Source organism: Melanostigma gelatinosum (genome assembly GCF_949748355.1).
Source record: "Melanostigma gelatinosum genome assembly, chromosome: 3".
Lineage (NCBI taxonomy): Eukaryota > Metazoa > Chordata > Actinopteri > Perciformes > Zoarcidae > Melanostigma > Melanostigma gelatinosum.
This window is the reverse complement of record NC_136636.1, coordinates 11,354,771-11,369,136: the sequence shown is the minus strand read 5'-3', so window position 1 is coordinate 11,369,136 and position 14,366 is coordinate 11,354,771. Positions and strand designations below refer to the sequence as shown.

The 14,366-nt window shown below is 41.9% G+C and overlaps 1 protein-coding gene across 4 annotated transcripts in view; it reads right to left on the bottom strand.

The window, feature by feature from the left end:
• Positions 1-1,312: 1,312 nt before the first annotated feature.
• The window catches only part of tfeb (transcription factor EB), a 28,633-nt gene continuing 15,579 nt past the window's right edge, over positions 1,313-14,366 (bottom strand). For 3 of the 4 annotated variants that reach the window (XM_079296157.1, XM_079296158.1, XM_079296160.1), the window contains 8 exons: positions 12,641-12,739; positions 12,250-12,438; positions 11,533-11,622; positions 6,685-6,802; positions 6,472-6,522; positions 5,466-5,541; positions 5,216-5,372; positions 1,313-5,136 (listed from right to left, as the gene is read on the bottom strand). In XM_079296157.1, the coding sequence (XP_079152283.1) occupies positions 4,561-5,136; positions 5,216-5,372; positions 5,466-5,541; positions 6,472-6,522; positions 6,685-6,802; positions 11,533-11,622; positions 12,250-12,438; positions 12,641-12,739 (1,356 nt within the window). In that variant the 3' untranslated portion in view covers positions 1,313-4,560. The remainder of the gene's footprint in view (positions 5,137-5,215; positions 5,373-5,465; positions 5,542-6,471; positions 6,523-6,684; positions 6,803-11,532; positions 11,623-12,249; positions 12,439-12,640; positions 12,740-14,366) is intronic. The other variant, XM_079296159.1, reaches the window with a different exon arrangement.

Genomic DNA, 14,366 nt, shown 5'->3' with positions numbered 1-14,366 from the left:
GAAACCTCAGTGATTATTTTACTTCTCCCTCTTCCTCACCCCGCTGGAGGGCACGCTGGAGCTCAAGGTGCTGTGCCAAACCCACTTCAAGAGGCCCAACCTTCAGAAAAAGAGGTGATGAGTGTTTCTCAGTGTGTGTCCTCTCACGCCACAACCAGCACACTACGCCAGGGCCGAACTCTGCCTTCCCATTTCAACATCTTTCAAATTGCACCTTCATGTTTGATTTGTCTCAACCCTTCTCATCTCCCCCTGACTAAACAGCCACCCAAGTATCTGTGGAAGTGCAAGGCAGGCACTTCTGCTGCGTTAATAGCAGTGCGTGTATGTGTGTTGGCGGGGGAGGGGAGGAGGAGATGGGCGAAAAGGTGGCGATCGGAGTGAGCCATAAGATCTACTCTTTGCAGCTCTACAGGGATTTATTAGACTGGGGAGTACATTAGCATCATAAAGACTCGGGAGAATGGGCCTGTGGATGGGCTGCAGACACCACCACTACACTTAAACATGCTCAGCAGCATCAGTCAGTGTGTGTGTGTGTGTGTATGGAGAATACGATTACCCAGATTTAACTTAAGAAAGGCTGTTAAATGGTTTTATGGATCATCCAGAAGCAGCCCTGGACTAATACATCAGATGTATGAAAGAGCTGCAAAAGAGGAAAAAAAAGAGGCCAAAAAAAGATGGCAGGTGAAATGTTAAGGGAACCACCTCCAAGGGTGATATTAGCAAATTGGTACCAATACATGTAATTTTTCAAAAGCTTTATATTTCTCTTTGTTAAAACTGCACTGGGAATGCTGTCCTGCTATGCTGGGGTTTTATGAAATGTCAGGGAGACGGGGCAAAAAAAAGTGCATTACTCAACTTTGCTCGCCATTTGTGAACAAGCTCGAATTAAGTTGGAGTTTTAAGAAGTACTTAAAAGAGGTGAAAAGCACAGCAGCTCAGTCTCTTCTGTGACAGCGACACCAAGCAGTTTGAGACACAGGGCGCGTGCTCTACATTATGGATCTGGTGCTCTCTGGTGGACATATAATGTAACAACTTTAATGAATCTGTTGTCTGCCTATATATATGTCAAAAATTACAAAGACAGTGAGACAAACACGAACATACACAATATATGCTCAGAAAATATTCACATACTTTCACTATCTTACATTTGACAAATTAACAGGACATTTGACCACGTCTAATCTTTAATTACACTCCCAACATTTTTAACTGTGTTCTTACAAAATCTACCTCTCAGAATAGCCACGTTTCCCAATAAGATGTATTATTTCATTTATATTTGGTTTTATTTTAAATGCTTAAGGGGCATTACAATTTATTTCGATACATGTGGATTTCTGCACCAAATTTCCAAACTTTTCTTCCTTCACTTTAGGAGGACATTGCAATTCCTTACACCAACCTCAACAAGTTGTAAACCTAAAATCGAATGGTTAAATAAGAGACAGATATGTCTCATGCTTTTTTGGCATCCAAACTAATTCTGATATCACAAAATCATGCTTGTATACTTACACACGTTAAACTGAGATCTAAGGTGAGCACAGAGAAACGTTCCTCCTTCTGGAGATGAATGTGCAAACGGCCTTCTAGTGTCAAACTTTCTTTTCATTCCACTCATCATTCTGCACAGTGAAGCTCAGACAACAAGAAGCAAATCACCTGTTTGAGAGGAGGGAGACTTTAACCTTGTGAGGACCAGACATTTGTCCCCAAATGGAAGTTGAGCCCCCTCAATGTGACAATATATCCATATAAGAGCGCACACACACACACACTGATTTCTTAGGTCGTATCAATAAGAAACACAAAAAGTCAGAGAATGGATTCTGGTCAAACATTTTATATTCTCAGTAAAATCAGAACCACTTTTCCCTGTGTAGTTTGCTCTGCAGAGCGCCCTCTAGTGGAAGAGTAGCGGAGGCCCGAGCAGCTCTTTGGAGTGTTGGCTGGGTGAAAGTACAACAAAAGTCAAACTGTGGCTGAAAGGGAAAAGGCACAACTCTGGCAGAAAGGCAGTGATCGATGCAGAGTCAGTGATTCCATGACTCCTCGGCTCAGAGTTTATTCAAAGTCAGTCATCTTCTAGTTTCCATGGAAACCAAAGTCAGGAAGGACGGGAGCATGGCGACCTGCTTCAGTCTGGCCAGAGCCACTGGTGTAAAGCTTACATTCAGAAAATGATCAATTTTAATTCATCAAATCAAATAATCAAGTTTTCTGTCTGGCTCCAAAATTCAAAGTTAATAATAATAATAATAGAGAGAAAAATAAAAACCCAATTATATAAAAATGGCATCGTAAATGTACATAATCTCTTCATCTCGTTAAAGTCAATTCTGGGGGTTTATAAATGGCTCCCCGATCCTTCCTCAATAAAACATTGGTGGCTTGTGTGCCTTTACAGTGTGCTTACTGAAAATGGCTCTCAGAAGAAAGGGTAGTTTCGGAATAAAATTATAAAAGAACTGAAACAACAAATACAAATAAAATACATTTAAGTGGCTTAGTGGCATATAACATCTGACATCAATTGCATTCCATATTCTTCCATGTACAAAGTCGAAATAATGATATAGTTTCCAGTGCTTTGAGATAAAATATACAACAAACTATAATAAAGAAAACAAACACTTCTTTTCATCAAAAAAGAAAAATCACCATCAAAGTTGTTTTTCGCCTACCTTTAATTGGTACTGATCATAAGCTATATCAAATCAAAGCCACGCCCCAGGTCTACCACAGCAGAGACACAACTCAGGTCCACCTCAGCCCTCCCTAACCACCACAGCTGCAGCCCGTGGGATAACACATTCCCTTTAGGTGGCAGTTTGAAAAGCGGACCCGAGTTTTACCTCTGCAGCCGGCAGCTTCAGTCGACTCGTCAGGGGAGAGACTGACGCACAGGAGACTTGTTAACATGCTGATTTGAAAACAGCCTCAAGGCGGCACTGTATTTATTGTATGTACGTGAACACTATACTGCATGTGTGCAAACTACTGGGTGAGCATCTGCACGTTTGATGCATGCCCGCTTCTGAACCGAGTGAGAGTGTGAATGCATGCAAAGTGTGTGCTGGTGTTGTGTTTTAACAGCGGAGATTACACAACCTCTGCTGTCAGCTGAGACAAACTAGATCTTTCTCTCTCCAGGATTGAACCCTGCCACTTTCATTTCGTTCACCCGGGCCTCGCAAGCAAGCTGGTTCCTACAAAGACAATTAGTGAGAGAAAAATGCAATGTTTACCTCCTGCAACAACGCCGGTACAGAAGCGAACCCTAAAGCATCAACAGGCCTAATTGAAGTTGAAAAAAATGAAACGGCACCTTGATAGAGGCTGTGAGCCGGACAGGGTTCAGGTTAACATCTGCTGCTGCTTAAAAATGATCCGGCTTGTGTATTCTGTTACAGTACCTGAGTATTTTGACACCTCACAGTTTGAGGACGACACGCTGTATTCTGAAGACCATCCACATGTTTTCTCTATTCTCTCCACAGTAAAGGTCATGACTGTGTCAAGTGTTAAAGGTGTGGGAACTGGGGGACAGCAGTGTGTGTTTGTGAGAAGGCAACAATTACAGCCAGAAGTGGGCTAGATGTAATAAATGAAAGGGGCTTTGCTGACAAGCTGGATTATCTGCCTCCTCCAGTGAGTTTTAAAATGTTTTCCTAAAATGTGGGCGTTTGAAGGATACACTTTGGCGTAGCAGGCTATCACAGATCTGTTTTCGAACATCGAACACCAAACAGCTGGTTGCTAGAGGCAAAAGCCAACACTAGCATAACAGATTGAGGAAGAGAACAATGTGACGGAGTGCATCCCTTTTAAGATAAATTATGCATGCAGGACCATGAAGCTGTTTCCATTTTATTCACTCGTTCATTCAATTATTTATGGTTTAAGAGAGGTTGATGTAAGGAGAAAATAACCTCTATCAAGTGAGACAATGCACTTGGTTGTCCTTGTATCTGATTACTTAAATCTAATTAACTGCTGGTTTTGTCCCTTGTTCAATTATGATTCAGAGACACCTTTATGGAAACAAGGCCAAGTGTGCAATATAACTCCTGAGCTGGCAGTATTGTTTCACCCCTTGTAAATGATCTGTTGGGCAAAGTTTTAAGCTGCTCAGTTCATCTTACATGCACTTGTGTGTGTGTGTGTGTGTGTGTGTGTGTGTGTGTGTGTGTGTGTGCAAACGTGTGAACTATACAGAATATTTTTAACTACACGATGGCTGTGTACTTCCTTTTGCTTGTGCTGTTAAGAGCCGGGTGTAATTCTACTCCAAATGAGTGTCATTAGTGTGTGTTGAAATAACGTGATGGGTATATTATGTGTGTTGGTGCGTGCTGCTGGGTGAATGATGTCACGTCTGGTTGCTGTTTCCTTTCTGTTGTATGCGCTGCAAATGTATTGTGCCGACGTACCATCACTTTCTGATGTTGTTTTACATTTTCACTGCTACCTTTCTGAAACCTCTGCCCGTGCTTGTGCCTGCGTTTGTGTGACTGAATGTGTGCGTTTGTATGCACGTGTCTACAGTATGTCTCCATCCTCTATGCTGAAGCTGGATCTGCGGCTGGAGTCCACCGAGGCTTCAGGCGACATCCCAGAGAGCAGTGGGTCTCCTCCCAGAGGGGACAAGGGCTCGTCCATCATCAGGAAGCCCAGCTCGCCTCTCCTCCCCTGGACGTCCAGTCCACCCAGGTCGCCTAACCCCGACATGCCGTCTGAGAAGCCGGGTATCCCATCACACAAGTCAAGCGACTGGGTAAAGTCAAAGGGCTGGGAGCTGCCTACAGCTGGGTACTGGATGGGTGGCTGGGGCTGATGCAGGTGTTGGGGGAGCGGTGGCAGCTGTCTGGATTGTTGCTGAACCTGGCCCTGGTGATGGAGGTGGGTCTGCTGGAGGAAGTGGTGCTGCTGGGCCTGGGGATGAGCCTGGTTCTGGGGTAGGTGCTGGGGCTGGTGGTGGGCTTGTGCCATGGGGTGAGAGAGGTTCTCCTCTGGGCTGGTCTCTTGTTTTACATAACAAGCCATCGGGTCAGTCGGGTTCAGGGCAGAGGGGGAGGTGCTGGGCAGGCCATGTATACGAGCCTGCATCTCCAACTCCTGTAGTCAGAGGGCAACATCGTCAGTCTCAATGTATTTGCTGCGATTGCGTTTCTCTGCATGCGTGTGTGTGTGTTACCTGGATGCGTAGCATCAGTTGTTTATTGGCCATCTCCATCCTTTTGAAGTTATTTTCCACCTCTCTGGATCTATATGCGTCCTTCTGCATGCGTTTGATGTACTCTACAGACGCCCGCAGTATAGTGCCTTTGTTCCAGCGCAAATCACTATGCACACAGTAAAGTATACACAGCCCATTTCATAGATAAGTACCTGGCAGTAACAAACTGAATCTGCACTGAAAATACAATGTTATAAAAGCAACTCACAGGTCATTGGTTTTGGGGATCATGGTGCCCAACTCTTTGATACGATCATTGATGTTGAATCTTCTCCTCCTTTCAACTATTGAACAGGCAAGAAAGAGACAAAGGGGAGAGAGGAAAATACATGATGAAGATAACAGTGCCAAGAAATCAAAGGCATGAAAGGCGGCGAAAAAAATAACTTGTGAAGATTGTGGCCTTTGGAAGTAAAAAAAGTGAATTATTAAGTATGTATAGCATCCATACAAACAGTAAACATGACACAGGGCTTCACTGTGGTGCATATGAGGATATATGCAGATAAGCACATAATGGATACACGCTAAAGGACAAAAATGGACAAACATTTAGGGGCGTGCACACACACACACACACACACACACACACACACACACACACACACACACACACACAGGCAATTACACTTAAGTGCCAGGACAGCAGAAATGACCAGGTTAACCATCCACCCACTAGTTGCACTATGTCAGCTAAATCAGCAAAAGGCTATAAAAAACTGTTTTTTGCAAGAGACCGATTATGGTGGGTGTGGGTGTGTAAGCATGCATTTGTTTCTAAGGGCATGTGCAGTACTGCTGATGAGACAGTAGAAGAGGAGGTATATCATTTGGGTAACGTACGGAAGCCCGAACATGATTACAAAAGCTTTAATATAGTTACCTCGAGAAAACAAGCTTTGACAGTTAACTTGTTATCACAAGCAAAAAAAGGTATACAATATAAAATAATCCATTTTATCTTATTTCCATATCTTTATTTTGTATGTACCCTTCTTAACACCTGGTTTTGAAAACTGGATGTGTATTCTTCTGCTAACTTCACCAAGTCCATCACCGTCAGCTCGATCTGTTGTCTGATTTGACCCAAACATTTTAAGTAATAAGAGTAAATTACCTTTTGCTAACAAAATAAACTTCTGCATATAAAAAGGGTTTGAATCCTGACCGTTTATGGCTTCCGTAGTAAAGAGCATGCTGAGGCGAAGACTTACTCAGATTGTGGTTGTCTTTTTTCTGCCTCTCCTTGGCCATGGCACGGGCTTCTGTAACTTTGCAATAACAAAAAGTGATTAACTAATGGCTGAGACGGTGCCATTTCTCAACAGAAACAGTTCGTCAATGGTGTCAACAAATGCTACAACATATACTACAGGACAAGGTTTGATCTTAGTGGTTTACAAAGTGTACAACTTCATCTTCCGCACCTGACAGTTCTCGTTTGACGGTCAGGTTGGCAGGACAGGAGTTGCTGGTCATAGCAATGGCCGGACCCTTCAACCCCGGACCTGTATACACATCCAGGTGACTGCTAGACAGGGGCAGCTGGGGAGCAAACCAACAATCTACACATGAAATCTACTTTAAAATAATCACTTCCACTGTGCAGAATGAAGGAGCAAGTAGAGTGAGAAAACATTGATGTGCACCTCGATGCAATGCAATGTTGTCCATAAACAGATTGGTTGTGAATGAAGCCACTCAAAAGCACTCATTTGATCAAGGAGTGAAAATCAAGGCACACACACAACACAATGGCATCAATGCTTCTTTCAAAGTCCACAATTTAACTGAATGTTGAACTTAATGAACTTATAAAAAAAGGCATTAAAACAGAAAGTAATGCTGAATCAAACTCCGGTCACACTGGTGTTCAATCTAGATTATACATCGGTTTCCTAGACTACACATTTACAGCTCCATACACCTCGGTAAGTATCTTCATAAAGGCAGTGTTCGTGTTTAGTGTGCTGTAAAGAACAGATAGCGTAAGATAATTCCATAATATCACACCTAAGAGTAGCCTGCCAAACACACAGTAATGATTGACTATCATCCTCCTGTGCCTTATCTCTCTCTCTCTCTTTATAGCTTGATTCTCTCCTCTGCCTTCTCCAGCTCCTGAACCCACACTTGTGGAGTGGGGTCTCAACTCTTGCACTTTAGACGTTGTATAAAAGCTGTGATTTAATGTTGTATGGACTCCTAAAGAGACGTGATTTCCATTTAATTGCATTGTATAGTTTTGAGTGCGATGGACTTTTGATGCCTTGTTACAAATCGTATCGTATGCCCTGAAGTGAGGGCAAATGTGACACCGCTAATGAGGCCTGAAAGATAAAGAACTTGAACTGAGATACCTTATCTGTTCGCTACTGTGAAATGTGAGCTCAAACATACACACACACACACACACTTCCTCAGGTTCACATGATACGCTTTGTTAAATAGTATAAAAAAAGTATAATCTTCACTAGTGAAGAGGAAATGATATTGTTGTGGTTTACGCTTTTGCCAACTGTAATTGCATGTTAAGCTGTTGAGATACGGAAAATCACATCTTAAAGTGTTTCGTTGATCTTCATCAGTGTTTCCCACAGGATGTTGGAGACTGTGATGGGTGGACCGCAGACCCTGTAAGACAGGGGTCTCAAACTCATTTTCACTGCGGGCCACATCAGCATCACGGTCGGCCTCAAAGGGCCGGTTGTAAATGTAAGACTGTGTAAATGTAAGACTACTCCTAACATATTGGTAAATAACTGTCTCTGCATTTGATTATTGTTTATTCAAGTGTAAAAATATTGTGCATGTAGTTATATAAATGTAAACATATATTTAAGCACATTTCTGTTATTATAACTTAAATCCTTTTAATTTAGGGTTAAGAAACCCACATTACTCCATCAAAGATCAAACTATTAAAGAAAATAGCAAAGACAAATATCAAACACAAGTTATTACAATAACTTTGTTCAAAGCTTAAAATCCTTTCAAGGGTGCGTTTGCACAATCCGACATGAAGTATTTCATGTGTTTTTAAAGCCACGTTTAAAGTAGTCTTCAATGTACTCGCAATACATTTCCATTTCAAATGTACAGTAACCAGCCAAAGAGCTGCTTCTGTGTTTAAGTATCTCATCATTATGTCTTTCTATCATAGTTTTGACTTTCTATCTCATAACTTCGACTTTCTACGTGGCCCGCGGGCCGGGAGTTTGAGACCCCTGCTGTAGGGGGACCGGGGCAATGTTCGCAGGGGTCTACAGGGTCTTTTGTACATTTTGAAGTTATATGCATCAATCTGCACTTCTGCACTTTGAGAGCAAAATTAAGAGGCTGGAGCTATGCAAAACGTTGTGCACTTGTACAATGTTGTGCTCCAGTAAACAATTTAACCAAAAATATATTAGTTGTACAGATATAAATAGTGATGACACAGCAAAAAAAATCACATTCCCAAAGCATGGTAAACAAGTTTGTGGTCCCTGTTTTTAAGACGGGTCTCAGAACCCGACAGTTGAATCGTTCAAAAGCTCAATATTTCTGGTTCATTATGAAACTGTGGTGGGACTACCTAGACTGACACTACACTCTACAGTTGGGAAGAAACTGACATAATAACTGCTTTCTGCTGTTAGTTTTTAAAACAAAACTGTGAATCATTATAAGTGACAACAACCCAAATCAAATCTGATCATAATGCCCTACCTTATTATGGTTACTTCATGTTTTCTGCTGAAAAGAAACTGTTAGAAATAAACTTTGATTCCCAGCCTCCTCTATGCTTCTGCACTGAGCTTCCATATCCAGGCCAGACAGCCTAACTCTCACAATGCAACACTCCAACAAGAATACGTCTCACTCAATTGAACAAGCAAGTTTGACTGGGACACAGCACGGCTCAGTTTAACCATCCATACACACTCACGCACACTTAAGATCCCAACTGTTCACTTGTGCCTGGTATTCAGTGGCATTCCCAGCTTTTACTTAACTTTGAGATTCCAAGAATTCCATGGAGTTTGCTGCTTTAATCCCCATCAGGATTAGCAGGTAATTTGTTTCTCACTGGTCTGTTAGGAATAAGGCTGAGTTTTGGTTCCACTGTATTTTCACACAAAAAAACTGTACACATCATGTGTAGTATGTTCTGATGCAGCACTATTAACATATTGATCTGCGCTTTGAGTTTCTCTCTCGGTTGCTTTACTCTTTACTGTGCTGGCTTTACACACACACACACACACAGATCATCCTCAGGGTTGATCATTCGCCTAATCTAATCAATCAGTGTAATGTCAGACACACATATAAACGCATGCAGACACAGTCACATTGATTAAAGCCATCAACCACAAAGGACATATTATCAGATAAAGCTACAGGAGTTTTTTTGGAGTTTCTCTCTCTCTCACACACACACACACACACACGCGCACGCACACGCACACAGCTGTGAAGCAGTGAGCCGGATAGATAACCACACACAGCTGAGCCTGCACTAGTTGAAACTGCTCGTATTTATATTCTAGTTGCATGCTGAACCGTAACATGACGCTTAATAATATCAACTCAAAAATGCAATACTTCTGTAGTTTTAATTCTGATCGTTTTGATTCTTGCAGAACCGTCCATCACATGCACAAACACAAAAATAAAACCTCAAACCTCCCCCATCACGCTACCCCTGCTGTGGCTCATTTTATAATCAGGGACCCGAGGCTGGGAGTTAGAGCTGTCACTGCATCCTGTGGTTCACTCAGAATGAAAGCTAAACTGCAACAGTAACCAAAGTCATGCTAAACAGTCTGACAAACAACAGCGCTTCAGTGTCTTACCAGCTGAATCTGTTCTCCTTCAAAAACTTCCACAATGGCATATGTCTTATTCATCTCCTTCATCCTCTTCTCCTTCCCTCACTAGGCCAGTGGCGTTTCTTTCTCTCTCTCAGGCACCGCGCATGCACACGCAGCTGTCTCTGGCACTGCCACCCCTGTCCTGAGAGACTGACCTCGGCAACACCGATCCTGGCTTTCTTCTACCTCCGCTCCCCACCAAACAAGAGTGAACTTTCCCCTAACTGGACTTTCAGCCTGTTTTCCCCTTGCACAAATTGCCCTCATCCCCCTTTCCCTCCTCCCTTCTTTTCCTCCCCCTCTACTTCTCCACCTCCCTATCTTCCTCCAAACATCTTGTAAACAAGTTGAACTCTAACTGCTGGCAGTTTAATTGTTAATTTTCCCTCAGACACAGAGCAATGTACAGTCCTCGTCTGACATGTCTTCCCTACAGTTCTTAACTACGTCCATCATGGATTAAGAATGGAATGTTTAGTGCTTAAGTCAATTATACAAGTTTTCACGTGTGGATGCGAGTTTGAGTTTAGGATGCAGGGAAAGACGGACAACAAAGAAAGCCGGTTTAAAGCTAAATTTCAACGGCTGCCTTGCAACATGAAACATGTGTAATGCTCATTGTGTATAGGAATAACAACTGCAACAACACCATCCCTGATAACAGCAACACAAACTAAGAACGTTATCAATAAATGGGGGACACAGTGAAAGACAGAATCTGAAATAGTGATTACAGAAAGTACTGAAAAGCTAAATTCTTGATGACTCAACATATCCAACCCTATGACTAAATTAGGGAAGACGCGGCTCATAATCTAAAGTGGACGAGGGTTTCAGAGGACGACATATTCTGTGAATACTGTACAACATTATAGAATTCTAGAGGTGATACATTCATGGCACATCCATATATTGAGAGTTTATTGCAGTTAACCATTTGCAATCGTTTGATTATGATCTGAAATAAGGTCAATGACTCCAATTCAAGAGATCACTCAAGAAGCAGAATTTACACTAAAAATCATCTTTTGCTATTGGAAAACAATTTGATAAAGATTTTACTTGCATATTACTTTTATTTTGAGGGGGAAAAAAAAAAGATGCCAACAAGTATCCTCGTCAAGTTGTGCAAATTTTATTTATGTAGCCCAAATTCACAAATATGTCTTAAAGGATTTTTCAATCTGTGAACGATATCACATCCTGTATTACTAAACCTTCCATTCAAAGAAGGACCCCCCCTCCCCCTTCCAAAAATAAAAAAACCTTGAACCTTCCTGAAACACGTAGGGAATGTTTGGTGATAATCTAAAATATGGAACGAAAAGGAGTCCAAAGTACATTAGATGTTTAGAAGTTGATAAAAAACAAAGGAGTCCTGAAATCATACTTTGTTGGTGGGCTGGTTCTACTTACTGTGTTTGGCATATGGACAGGGTCAATGTATGCCTGAATATCGTCGTAATTGGACTGCATGCTGATGATGTCATCAATGACCTCATCCATCTGGAAGAAAAACCCTGGGGTGTCACTTGTATGATTATGACAATTTTAAAGACCTATCATGGATCATTTTAAGAGAAAGACTGCAGCTAATGTGCATTTCCACACAAAGAAGACTGTCACTACTCGAGGGTTTATCAAAGCTCCCGAAACCTGCTGGCATGAAGGACTCTCGGTGCATGTCTCACTCAAGAGAAGACTTTAAAAGATAACTATCATGTCACGGAAGCTGACTATTAAGACTTATTTTCCTCTCAGAGACTAAAAGAAGAGAGTGGGTCAAAGTCTGACAGGTTCAAAGGGCTGTTGCTCTCCTGTCACTTGTTACGCTGTAATTACTGTTGCAAAGCCATAATGGAGCGTTTAAATTCCAATGATAGCCAGTCTTAGTTATTGCTAGTTAACCAACACATTCATCCACACACCAACTGCACGACACATTAACACCGATGCACTCACAAATGCTGCTCCAGCCTAAAGACCTTATTATGATGCTTCCATAAAATGTGGAGATAATGTCACTTTAATGTAATTTAATTTAGTCATATTTTTGGGATATTTGTTCAATCTGGTTCTTATAAACCTTACTTTATAACATGACCAGGAATTAGTGTGTATGCTACCGTCTACCTCTGTCTCCTGGCTGGAGCTGATGTTGAGCATGGCCATGGGGCTGTTGGGGGCGCTGTTTCCAGACATGAGCTGCTCGGTGCGCATGTGTGGGGAGCGAAGGGGTGGGGGGGCAGAAGCTGAGCCCCCTGTAGGTCCCATGTTTGTGGGAGGAGAGGGCGGCACCAGCCCTGCTACTGCATGGATCGTCTACAGAAACAGAGACGGAGAGAGACAGAGAGAGAGAGAGAGAGAGGGTGATGATGGTGTTAATGACTCAGTACTGGCTTAGATAGATGTACTGCAATACTGTGTGGATTGTTGGACAAACCAGACAAAAACACAGAGACGGCTATTTAAATGGAGCGGATCTAATGAGAGACAAACAGAGTAAAAGCATCCAGAACGGTACCTGTTTGGTGGCGAAGGTGGTGGACAGGAATTCTTTCACCTGTTGCCTCCGAGACTGACGGATGTGGTAGTCTGTAGGATTCTCGAGGTGGGTCTGTACCTGTATTAGGGATGGACAGTAACAGGATGTGATACATTCTTAGTCCATTATTGATTTTGCACATTGATCCAATTCTTAGTTGATACTGTTAATTATTCATTTTTGACTACGCTTTGGTGGAAACAGTACAAGATTCATGGTAAGTAAGTCAGTAAGTAATGTTGTTTAGAGACACAATATGTGATCCAAATATAAACACAAGGGTTGAAAGCTGCTGTTACTCCCAAACTGACTGACAACTCTTAAAACACAAGGATTATTACTAAACAACAACCTATTATCTAAACAGTCAAAAATTACCAAATTGACTTTTAATATATTTGCAGAAAAATAAATATTCAAATTGAAAGAAAATTCAAACACCAGCTTAATCTGCATACATTACAACTTGTACTTCAGGTAAAGATACACTTGGATTCTCTGACAGTGTAAGACAACAGCTTGAAGTGAACATATTGGCATTTTCACTGCAAATATTTCATTTTTCCAATGAAGTCCACTTTTACTTCTCTGTACTCGTCCCTTACAAATAAACTAAATAAATAATAATAAATAAAGTACACCCATACAAACAGTAGTAACACTTGTGTCATCGGATCATCAGAATTGCATTAATACATAAATAGTAAGTGTGTTATATAAACTCAGCATGGTTTAACACTAACATTGAAACACACAGCACACTGAGTATGTGCTTCAGATGTACACCTCATTATCCCTGTCCCGTAACACTGATGGCACGAGGACGTTGCAGCATTAAGTCACTAGTAAAGCCTACAGGAGTAAAGCCACTAAACCCTCTGGTGTGGCTATAAAGCAATGGGCTGGCCTCATTCCTTCACATCAAAGAGTAAAGCTCAGTAGAGAGCAGGCCTGCTCCCCATTACAACTGAAAAAGACTCAACCCCTGAGTCGTCCAACCCCCCCTCTGTTGTATAACCAACGGCAGGATTATATCAAATGAACCAGAAACTCTTTTTAAAAAAAAACATGTTTTTAACACCGTAATGCTAATTTGTGTGTGTTTTTTTCTTTACAGCACATATTGACACACTGGTGATTGGCTCACGAGAGCCGGAGGCATTTTAAGCCAGAATAACAACGATTCAGTCCTAACTATTTGACCGACTTGGCCCAGAGCTGTCAGCCCACAGAAAACACAGAGAAACACAGAAGCTCTGAGAGGCTGATGGACAGACAGATCACATTCTCAACTAAATGAAAGGAAAGACACAGACAACTGTAAAGAGTGAGATTTCATAAACACTATTCCACACACACACACACACACACACGCACACGCACACAGAGTAAAGTGTTGATGCAGCAAATTGCTCCAGTTACCTGTGCATGCAAAAGATTTAGAGTTCAAAATACCATAAAGTCACACACACATACACACACCATCAAAGATAAGGACTCAAACAAGCATCTTTGGAATCAGGCAAAATGTCACTTCAGCGTCATCAGTCTCTGTCTGACTCAGACTATCTACATCGCTCCTGTCCGTCCTATCGCAAAACATGTCAAACATCTCTTATCTGCCCGTCTTCCTCCCCCTTCTGTCTCCCTACCTGTTTGCTGATCCACCGCATTTTTCTCCAAATCGGTCCCTGATTTTCCCCTG